Source organism: Ixodes scapularis, unplaced genomic scaffold (assembly GCF_016920785.2).
Source record: "Ixodes scapularis isolate PalLabHiFi unplaced genomic scaffold, ASM1692078v2 PGA_scaffold3__209_contigs__length_174095766, whole genome shotgun sequence".
Classification (NCBI taxonomy): domain Eukaryota; kingdom Metazoa; phylum Arthropoda; class Arachnida; order Ixodida; family Ixodidae; genus Ixodes; species Ixodes scapularis.
Window position 1 is genome coordinate 23,884,445 of NW_024609868.1, and position 10,533 is coordinate 23,894,977.

The 10,533-nt window shown below is 47.2% G+C and overlaps 1 protein-coding gene across 1 annotated transcript; it reads left to right on the forward strand.

The window, feature by feature from the left end:
* Positions 1-1,386: 1,386 nt before the first annotated feature.
* On the forward strand, positions 1,387-10,378 carry LOC115315657. Its single transcript, XM_029974911.4, has 2 exons — positions 1,387-1,448; positions 9,072-10,378. The coding sequence occupies exons 1-2, from the start codon at positions 1,425-1,427 to the stop codon at positions 10,290-10,292; spliced, it is 1,245 nt and encodes a 414-aa protein (XP_029830771.2). The 5' UTR covers positions 1,387-1,424; the 3' UTR covers positions 10,293-10,378.
* The last annotated feature ends 155 nt before the right edge of the window (positions 10,379-10,533 follow it).

The window sequence follows — 10,533 nt, forward strand, 5'->3', positions numbered from 1 at the left end:
CGGGTAGATGCCTGCCTAACGACGACCCAACAACCCCCACTGCCCGCCGTCATCCGGCGCCCACGTCAGCATGGCTGACACCCGTGGTCTACGCGGCTCCGCAGGCCGCCAGCAATATTTCGACGCACCGCGCTTGGCCACTCTCGTTTTTGCCTCGTAGGAGTTTATAAATAATTAAAGAAAAAAACAGTCGAGGTTTCGGTTGCCTTTTAATACGCAGGAATGAGCATCAGGAAGTAATTTTTCGTGATTGGAGTAAAAAGATAACTTCCCTAAAATTAAAACCGCACGGTGAACTTCAGCAAAAAAAAAGTTTTGTAACTGCTACCAGTCTACACATCGCGACACAGTTACCACAAACAGCTGACTACCTGATTTCGTTTGGTTTTTATTTTTCATACTATTATTACTCAGAGACAATTCCGAAGGCTACTACTACTGCAGCGACATGATCCCATCACGGACGCCAAATCATGGTAAAGTTCAAAATAAAATTTGGATAAAAATGAAAAAAAAGGTACCGCTGCATAATTTCCAAGCTCACTGTCTCGCGCTTGTGCACTTAATCCTTCATCAGCGGAATCATCAAAGAAAAATGTCAGAGTGCCAACTTCGACGCTGTTGGCTTATACTGTATAAGGACATGATGACTGCAAGCCTCCACCGCACTTTTCGAGCATATTTATCAATGTCTCCGCTGGAAATCGATAAACATGGTCGTGCCGTCAGAGTTACAAAAACGTCTCGTCGCCAACACTTGACAGCAACTATTTGCGGCATTAGAGACGTGAACAGTGAATGTGCGGAGCTTTGATCGGGACTCAATACACGAGTTGTGCGAGCGCACGAGCGTCCATAGCTTTCACTCCATAGACAGAGAAAGCACGCGTTCGCAGCTCTGACAGGCACCACCGCCCGTGCATCCGAAACGCGCCTCATCGCACGAATCCCGAACTCACAACCATCCCAAAGGCGACCTGCCCCATACGAAGGCTGCCCCTCAAGACTCCGGAGTCGAGTCGAGAAGCCAGAAAAGAGGCTGTTTCATAAGTTCCTTCGTTCGGAAGTGAACACTCCCCACTCTATCGTTTTCTGTTTTTGTTTTTGTTTTGTTGTCGGCTGCGGGGAACACGGCGGCCCACGGGCGTGCATTTTGCACGGCTCCGCGTGACCGGCGAGGGAAGAGCGTGGGCTCCGCTCAGGTAGCCCCCTCCCACTGGAAGAGCAGGGCGCCTTACCTCCGGGATCAGCCCCGCTCTTGCCTTCGTCGATCGGCCAATGGGGGAGGTCGATTAGGGAAACGTCACCGGTCACGTGGGCTGGTTTATAAAAAAATGAGGGGGGTGCTCATTTGGTGGGCGACGCCGGGCAGCGCAAAACAGCGAGTCGTCTCGAAACGGCGCAAGAGCACACACGAGGGAGACATGCCGCCCGGCTCCAGGCAACAGGTGAGTGATGCTCCTTGTGCCGTCAAGGAGGGACTTTTCTCTGAAGGGCTTAGTATATGTCTATTCAGGTTTTGAAATTGAATCCTTCTTGGAAACTAACATTAATTCAATTAACTTGTGTTTTTTTCTTTCCTAAGCGAGCATTTGTCTTACAACTTTTTTTACTGAGTTCCGTGTATTGTATTTGTTCCCCTAAAATCATAGCGGCATTCGGTCACTCCTTTCTCCTCCATCTTTATCTCTCTTTTTTTTTTCTCTTCCTCGACCCTCAAATATTTTACTATTCCGAACCCCTGAAAAAGGCATTTATTCAAATATAAGAGCATAAAAAAAGGAAACCACGTCCAACCTTCTCAGAGTTGACGATTACAACGATACAAGTAACCCAAGTTCGTAGATAAAAAAAACGACGTCAAGGAATGATCATATTTGAGAAAAACTCCTACCTGAACCCATTACTCAGGTCCCTGACTGCGTTTTTTTCGCCTACGTTGACAAACTGGAATCCCATCCGAGTTGTCCGTAATATCACAAAGGCTTATTGCAGAGACGCAAGAGCATCAGTGGGCAAAAGTTTTCTTTAGTTTTCACCCAAAAGCGTACCAGATGATAATTGGCCGGTAATTTGGCACGTAAACTCCTTAAATAGTGGTCGTTTCGCCCCACCGTCTCTAACAAAAAAGTAAAAAAGTCATCATTCGAGGATGACTTTTCATACTTACAAATTCGGAAGCCTGTCAAAGTCAGAATGCCACTGCCGGGTTCACAGAAGCGCACCATCTTTGCCGCCCGTTCAGTCCACCCCCCACCTGTCCACGCGGGACGTCGATCGCCCGCTTTTTTTCCTCTTCTAATTCCGTCTCGGCCGTCCCGCGGCCCGTGGCAGCAGCAACGAGCATCCTGAGTGCTAGCCGTGTTTACAGGACGCAGCTGTCCGACTCGGACCAAACACTGCCCGTTCCCAGCCATGATGGCCGAACGGGAGGCATCTTGTCATCCCGCGTGGATCACCTCTGGAGCAGGAAGCGCTGGGCGAGCGTCCAAGCAGTCGTGCGCTCGCTGACCGAGTCGTGCATCGCCGCAGACCGTCGACAAATGCCTTTGCTCGCTTCGGATGTCTAGGGAGTCGGGATGCGACACGTTCGGCTAATCCCTCGTGAAGTTTTTATTTTGCTATTTTCGACGATCGCCGTTATTTTGGTTTCTGCTCGGGTAGAGACCTCCCTCCAGGAAGGAAAAGCTTGGCAATATAGGCACTAAAAGCGGATGACGTCGAGTCAGTGATTACTCAGGTAGACTTGAGGTTGAGTTTTCAGCATCCTACACGCATTATCCCCCCCGCAGCCAATATCAGATGCGTCAGCCGACAAGAACGGTCCAGAACGAATCGCGAGGCAAGACGCGTGAGCATAAATAACTATAAACCTATCCCAGTACGCGTTGCAAGCCTACGTGACGTCGCCATAACCGTGTAGTTCACAGGAGGCAGGCACAAGTTCACGAGACAGCTCGTGCTACCTCGTGCTGCGTTCGCACAGACCCTCAGCACGGTTGTCGCGCGGAGGCACCCTAGTCGCGCGTACAGAAAGGCTATAAAGTTTCAATGATGCATGGCGGCAGTTGTGGCGTAATAAAACTGCCCGTTCAAATGATCAGTGTTTTTTTTTTTTTATCGTAAGGAGTTAGCAAGATTGTTCACTGTCGCATAAGTAAGGTGATGATTTTTTTTTTTTTTTTTAGAGGAAACCAAGTGGGTGCAACAGTGCACACGTATACGTTGTTACGTTGGGGAGAGTTCTTCGTACAGCTATCCAATATGTTACCGATGAGGCGCATGCTACGAAATCATTCCCTTATAATCAGTGACAGCTTAAGAAACGCGAGGCGCGGCGAGACGAGGTCATTTTAATATTGATCCGCGCCAAGTTCAATCGCTGCATCAACAGTAAGCGCGGTCACGAGAAGCCAGGCCTCCAGTTTTCTTTGGCTCTCAGCAAGGACAGAAGATTGGCGAATGGCGGATGGAAGACAATTTTTGCTCGAAGGACGCAGACGGTGCTGAGACCCTTTCGCGCGCGTTAAAAGAACCTGCGCGTTAAAAATATATCGTCATTTATGTTGCTGTTTTGGTTTGTCGTGTCATTGATTCCGGCACGGGGTGTAGACGTCCGGATGTGTCCTATTTAAAGTAATGAGCGATGATCATATCTGTTTAGTAATTTCATAAAGACGCACCCGGAAATATCATTTATCGGATGTGTCAGAATTTTGGTGGCACGAAATACCTGGCTTCTACCAAAATAACTGGTTGAACAAAATAAATCGGAGTTTCGATAAAAGCACCAAACTGATCGCGATTAAGAACAATAATCGCGACATTAAGATATTTTTTTTTTGGGGGGGGGGGGGGGTTCTTTAACAGCTAGAAGCGTGGGTGTTCTACTTGGGGTGCGTATAAGAAGTTGAGATTTACAATGGGCGGCGAAGTGATGCCAAGACCAAAGAGTTGCAGCGGGCATTTTACTTAGCATAGTCGCACAAAGAAACTCTAAAGCTAAACAGGAAAGACTACTGCCAGTATTGTCTTTCCGTATTCTCGAGTTCGCACGTTAAACCCACAAAAGGAAAATTTAATAATACAGGCAAAAACAAACAAACAAAACATATTAGCCAAGAAATACGACAATCTGGTGGGTTGACATTTCCAAAACTCCCCAAATCATCGAAATATTTCCATTGGCTTAATCATCTTGAGCCCCAAACACTCCGAGTAGCAGCTAGCGAAATTGTTTTCCCCTTTGCGCTTTGCTCCCATCGTCCGGCGAGTCATGTTCTCATAGGCCGTCGGGAGCCGACTTGCAAGCGTCCCGGTTCCAAAGGCCACGTGCAGGCGTCGAGTGCGCATCGATCGGTGTCCGGGGAGTGCACAACAGGTGCCCGTGCAGTCGGGACCGCAGCTCCGCCGGGACAATCGATAACGCGACGTGCACGAGGCACCTGGCCCAGACAACCGGCGACGCGTTGCATGGACACGCGACGGCGCTGCTACCGTCAGCTGAGTGCTCGTTGGCAGCCGCCATTTGGATGGATGCGTCGACTGGATTTGTCGCCTCGCTCCGAGTCCGCCGTGATATAAGGCGACATACATTAAGATATATCGGTGAAATAAAATTTATTGTATTTTCTACGCAGAAAACGTTTCGGCACATAGAAACGTGATTAAAAGTAAATTTAGTGACGCCGCTTTCTGCTTATAGACCTACACGAGCCTCTGACGTCACGTTGGTGCGGTGGCGCTGGTGTTGGTACTGCGCATGCGCAGAAGCTTGAAGCTTTTTAACACGTGAATCTGGTTTCTGCGTAAAGGCGGGCATGTTTCGTAAAGAGGGTATTAATAGATACCCTCCGGTGCGACATCGTTGAGGGAATACATCCTCTTTTCCACCGGGAGGAAAACGTTGTGTGAACTAAAACACTCAAAGGTTATGTGTTTCCCATATCGCATAGGTCGGTCGGAAGGTGTATTTCGAGTATTGGGGAATTTTGTCGGTTGTACTTTTGTATAATTAGCTACATAACTGGAGCTTGCTATCCTACCTTGAAGCGTGCTTTGGAGCGGGCACCTGCCAGGTGTTAGGACTTTTGAAAACGGCTCGCTAAAACTTTCTATTGTTTGGAAATTATAATATGTTTTACTCATTCACTATTCGGGGGTTATCCTTGATGTCTGTAATTATTCTACGTATTGGGGGGGGGGGGGGGGGGGGAGGGGGGGGGGTACAAAGCCTCGCTGATTTGTGAATATTCTGTAGCCAAATCTGGCTCAAGGTAATTAGGACCGTACTCAATACGTCAGGGTGAAGCACATATACACCAGCTACTTTGATGTCATATCAGCGGACATAGGGCTAACTTGGCTGCTGAGCGCGCACCTCCTGTAGATTAGGTTTCACAGCGCGAAAGTTTTGTTTCTTGAAAAGAACAAGTAAAATTAACCACCTGCAAATACATGTCACTTCCCACTTCCCTTGCCCCCCTTCTCGCTTGCCTACCCTGAGGCCTCCAGCCAAAATGCAGGTGTATTATAACTAGGCTGTATACTTTCCGGTTTTAACCGAAAAACACCGATAACCTTCCGCAGGTGTCGAAAATCAAAATCGGTTAAAACCGAAAAACACCGTTTTTTTATATTTTTGAGCAAGTGCTGGTTTTTTCAACGAAAAAGTTCGGTTAAAACAAACGGAAAACGCTGATAAACGTCCGCCAGTGACGGAAATAAAACTCGTTGCAATCGAAAGAAAACATATGTTTCTAAATATTTTTTCCCTGCAATGTTATTTTTTCTTTTCACTGAAAAAGTCCTACACGGTATCTTACCCAGAATCATGCACTTTGTCTGTCTTTCTTTTGTGACCTACGTGATCTTGGACTCTTAGATGGCAGTAGCCTTGTTCCACTGCTGTCTAAGGTCAGCAGTCCTCCTAAGCCACCGACCTTGAAGATCCCTATCATAAAGGCCAGTTACAGCTGGCCAGTACTGTCCCAAGCCACGTTGGACTTTTTAGGGCTTCTCGTGTCCAGCGCCAATCCAATGTTGAGCAGGCATTCTCGAAATAGCTTGTCAACAGAAAGGAGTGGCAGACACGAGCCAAGGAATGCATGCGTGCATATACTACAATAATGAAGTGTGAAAGAGATTGTGTAAAAGGTGTAAATACAATTCAAACTGATCGTCGTCCTCAGTGGTCGTTTACATTTGCAATTTTTTCCCCAAATAATCATCGTTTTTAGCGTCTGCACGAGAGAATTCACCGAAAGGCACCGGTATCCTAGAAATAAATAAACACTATTAAACATCTGCCCATTTTTGTCATAAATAAACCCCGGAAAGTATACGCTTTAATTATAACCGTATTAATCGTCTTCCGACAACGATGGTGTGATGACGACAGGTGCAAAACAAAGTATTGCATACCCATGAAATACGCCCAGCAGATATTAGAAGCACGAAATCCGTGTATTCATGCACTAAACACTATTGGACAGTTTTCTTCTTGTTTTTTTTTTTATTTCTGGAAACTTTTACGACGCACCCAAAAAGACGTTCGTACGCATAAGTTCTTGCAGAAACACGAACAATGAGTCCAGAGATATGCTTAGGCCTAAAAATGAAGTCTACGATGTTTAACACTGAGCGTGACGTCCCACGTGCTTATGCTATGTTCAGTGTCATATTATTATTTTTAGGTGTAACCATATTCTCGGCCTTATTTATTTGCCAAGCTTCCTCCGAAGTTAGCGGCGATTGCTTTTTCAAGGGCTCTGCGAGGAAGTATGCTCACGGGATATTTTTATTCAGTGTGCACCAGTTAGTAAGTTAGACATAGCAGAGGTCTCGCTCGACAGAGTGTGTTTGGGTGTATGATTTTCAAGCGAGAAACCAGCCCATGGTGAGAAGTTATATAAAAAAAAATATCGCCCAACTTTTCGGGATTCATATACGACTCTAGTACTGACTGTTTAAATGCAGTGTCTTTTGCAACCACCTATTATAGGGTTAGATTTCCACAAGCTTGAAGGAGCTCCTTCTTAGAGGGATTGAAATATTCATTTCTAGTAGTTCCTTCGATCACTAGCCAGATTATGTATTGAGGGTACATGATGAAAGCTTGGCGAATTGTCTAGCCAGAAATATTTTTCCGGGAAACCAGAAAATTCTGTGGAGGTGTGAACTTAGCGCTATGAGACAGTGCCTATGTTGCTGTTGAAGGCTCCAGAAAGGCACCTTTACGCTGCCATGTGAATTGGGTATTACACCCAATTCACATGGCAGCGTAAAGGTACCTTTGGCACAGGTACCTGTAGTAAATTGAGCTGGAGATCGTAATCACACGGTGCATAAAGGTCCCTTTCGCTAAGGGAGGTCCTGTTTGAAACGGAGCTCGCCAAGCTCTCTTTACAGCTAAAGGAAGTAGCCTCAGACCCACGAACTCAAAATAATATCACAGATATATAAATATATCTTGTTTCATCCATTATAACAAATTGAATATATATAAGTAGCAAATTATGAAATGATTGTGAACACAAATGTAATAGAATAATACATTAACGAGTAACGGATACTCTAGCCAGCAGGTAGCAGCGGCGGCCCGGGGAAAACAATGTCTGCTACGAACCCGAAAGCGATGGACCACTGCGAGCTCTTTTCCGAGGCTGTAGACGAGTCGTCCGACTTTCCCGCCCAAGACGTTTTATCCTCGTCGTCGTCCATCCCTTTCGATGGCGTGACTGGCGGAACCGTGAGACTGACGTGGTTCGTGTTTCTGCCGGGCACTGTTTAGCTACTTCGGTGAGAACTTTGCGGAAAACTGGAGCTGCTAAACAGAAAAAGGTCGCCCACCTCGAAGTGGAAACTCGTAAACGCAGATGATTTAGGGCCAGTGCGGCCAGACGGGTCGGATGTTTCAAAGCAAGTCTCATTTAGGTGCACCCTTAGACTTAGAGAAAAAAAAATAAAGTTCCGAAAAATCAAACACAAGTAATATTTAGGTTTCAAGTGTGATATGTCTCACATAATAATCTAAGACTGCGCGTCAAACCGATCTTGAGGAATAATTGTTTATCACGTGCTCCTCTTTCGTTTTAGAAGAAACAACATCAACTTAAAGTGCTCCGTTTATTTATCGTGTGATCAAGAACGCCGTTTACTACAGGTACATGCAGCTAAGGGACCTAAGCTAAAAGTGCCTTTACGCTGGCGTAGGAATCGGGTATTAGATTTGGTAGGAGCTCTCATAATACCTTGTGTAAACAGTTGAATGATGTGAAAGGTATTTAAGAGCTTACGAAAAGTCGCAGCTCATCGTGCGATGGAAAGAAAAAGTCCAGCGGAAGTAGCTTGCCACCTCGTCCAAACCAGGATCGCACGGAACAAACTAACCACACCTGTAGTCGAATGCAACTTAAGAATGCGCCAGATAAACACCACCATTTACCAGCCACTGCATCGAATCGCTTCGCGTACTAACCAGTAAAGGCAATGGATGCGCCTTGATAGCGAACTACTTACTCATCGCCGAGGTACTGTTGCTAGCGGCAATGAGGGTGTTATAGCCGGAGATTTTGGCGCATTTTCGAATTGTATCTGACTATATAATGACAGCTAAGTTGGTTGAACTCTTCTATTTGCTGCTACATAAATGATTACGTATTTAAAAGGGAATGATCTAAAATTTTCGTTTTCAATAAGCAGCAAGAGGTTGCTGTTTGTTGATTACAAGTTGAATAATAGATAGCCTTGACTCGCATTTTTTGTCAGCCGCACCACTTTCAAATATTTTATTGAATCAGTCAAGATGCTCTTTATGAATAATCATGATTTATAAGTGTCGTTTTTTTTCTAGTAATCAAGAAAGACGTGAGATGTTAATGAAGTAATTATTTCCACCTCATTTTGCAATCAGTCCTTTTTATTTGCATGGGCTGCCATAATTGATAAAAAGAATTTACAGTATCCTCAAATAAAAATAAAAAAATGTGCGGACAAATTAGTTAATAAACAAGTTGCTCACCAGTTTTACTTGAGCGACTCTCGTTCTTACTCCGTTCCCTGACTTGCAGAAATTCGTCCAGCGGCTGGCCACCGCGTTCCTGGCGCTCCTTCTGGTCGACCAGGTTTCGTCCACGGCCAACAGCGTCACGCTCCCGGCTCCCGTTTCCCAGACGCCGAGAAACAAAGCAGCAACGCCCCAGAGCGAGCTGCTCGGCGACGCGACAAGCTACAAGCAACGCCGCTACAGCAAGCCTACCTCGGCAGAGGCTGAAGCGCCACTGTTGCCAGCCACTTTCCAGCTGGAAGGAGTATACGGCCGAGTCAGGAAGGGCAACCCAACTCGGGGAAGCAGCGTCAAGGTCCCCTACAGACACCGAAGTTCAGCCGGAGGCCTCTACGAAGGATCTCAAGATGATACTTACGGCAGAATCCGGTACGGCCACGGAGGGCCCTACCAGGACCCCCAGCCCGAGCCCCAACCCGCGCGGGGGTCGGGTGCGTACGAGGACGGGGTGTATGCGGGTGAAATGTACGCCCCTTACAGCCGGGGGGTAGAGTACGACAGGGATCATTATAGCCATAAGGCTCAAGGAGCCCAGGTCACCCCGGGGAAGAATATGTTTTCTCCTCCGACGTACGTCCGCAGTTCTTATGTCCCGGCCCTGGTGCCGGAAGATGACGAGAGGAGAGATGAAGGAGGTTACGCTTCAGTCACTCGCGGTGCCAAGCCTCACGCTAACGAGTTCACTGGAGGCGGACTCGTGCATTACTCTTACGGCAACACTGCGGGCCGTTACCCTAGCGTCCAGCCGGCATACAACTACAGAACTCCACTTTCTAGTGCCAGGCCAATCCACGGTGCTTACAGCGCGTTCGGCGATTATAGTCATAGTGCCGTCCAGGACAGCAGTAGGGAGCTGGTACCATATTACAATTCCGCGGGATATTATAACCGGTTTGATGTCGGCAGCTACAGACCCATGGGCGGTTACGCTCAAGGGACCCGAGAGCAAGCAGACCCCAGCGGGTACGAGAATAGCCTGATGGACGATGCGGGTGGCGCTTACGCGGGTGTTCACGCGGTGGAAACAAGCTATCCTCGGCGCTACAAGCCCCAACCGAAGACGTCGTGGCAGCCTTTCAGCAACGCCGAGAGAAGTAGCGATACGGCAAGGCCGAGCGTTGGTGGTTACCTGGTGGGTCTGGACTACGTCGTGAGAAGTCCTGGTTCCCACGGCTTTGGGGCGTCCCGGCCAAGCAAGACCAGCACCGGACACTACTGGCGCTGAGCGGAACTTTGCTTACATACCTTTATCGGCGAAGAAGCTGGCTGACGTCTATAAACAGCCGAGTTTCAATAAACCTTTATCGGAAACATGTTTGCGTTGTCTTGTACGTTTTCGACATATGTTGGAGCACTCAAGAGCGAAGCCCAACTGTGCCATATGTTTATTAAAATCTGCGTGTATATCTCGCACCACCGAATTTCTTTTTTCTTGGCAAAAACGAGTAGGAATGACCACAAGATCG

Coding starts and splice junctions, on each gene's coding strand:
- LOC115315657 (XM_029974911.4), top strand. CDS start 1,425: ATGCCGCCCGGCTCCAGGCAACAG. Junction 1,449..9,071: donor CGCCCGGCTCCAGGCAACAG/GTGAGTGATGCT, acceptor CCTGACTTGCAG/AAATTCGTCCAGCGGCTGGC.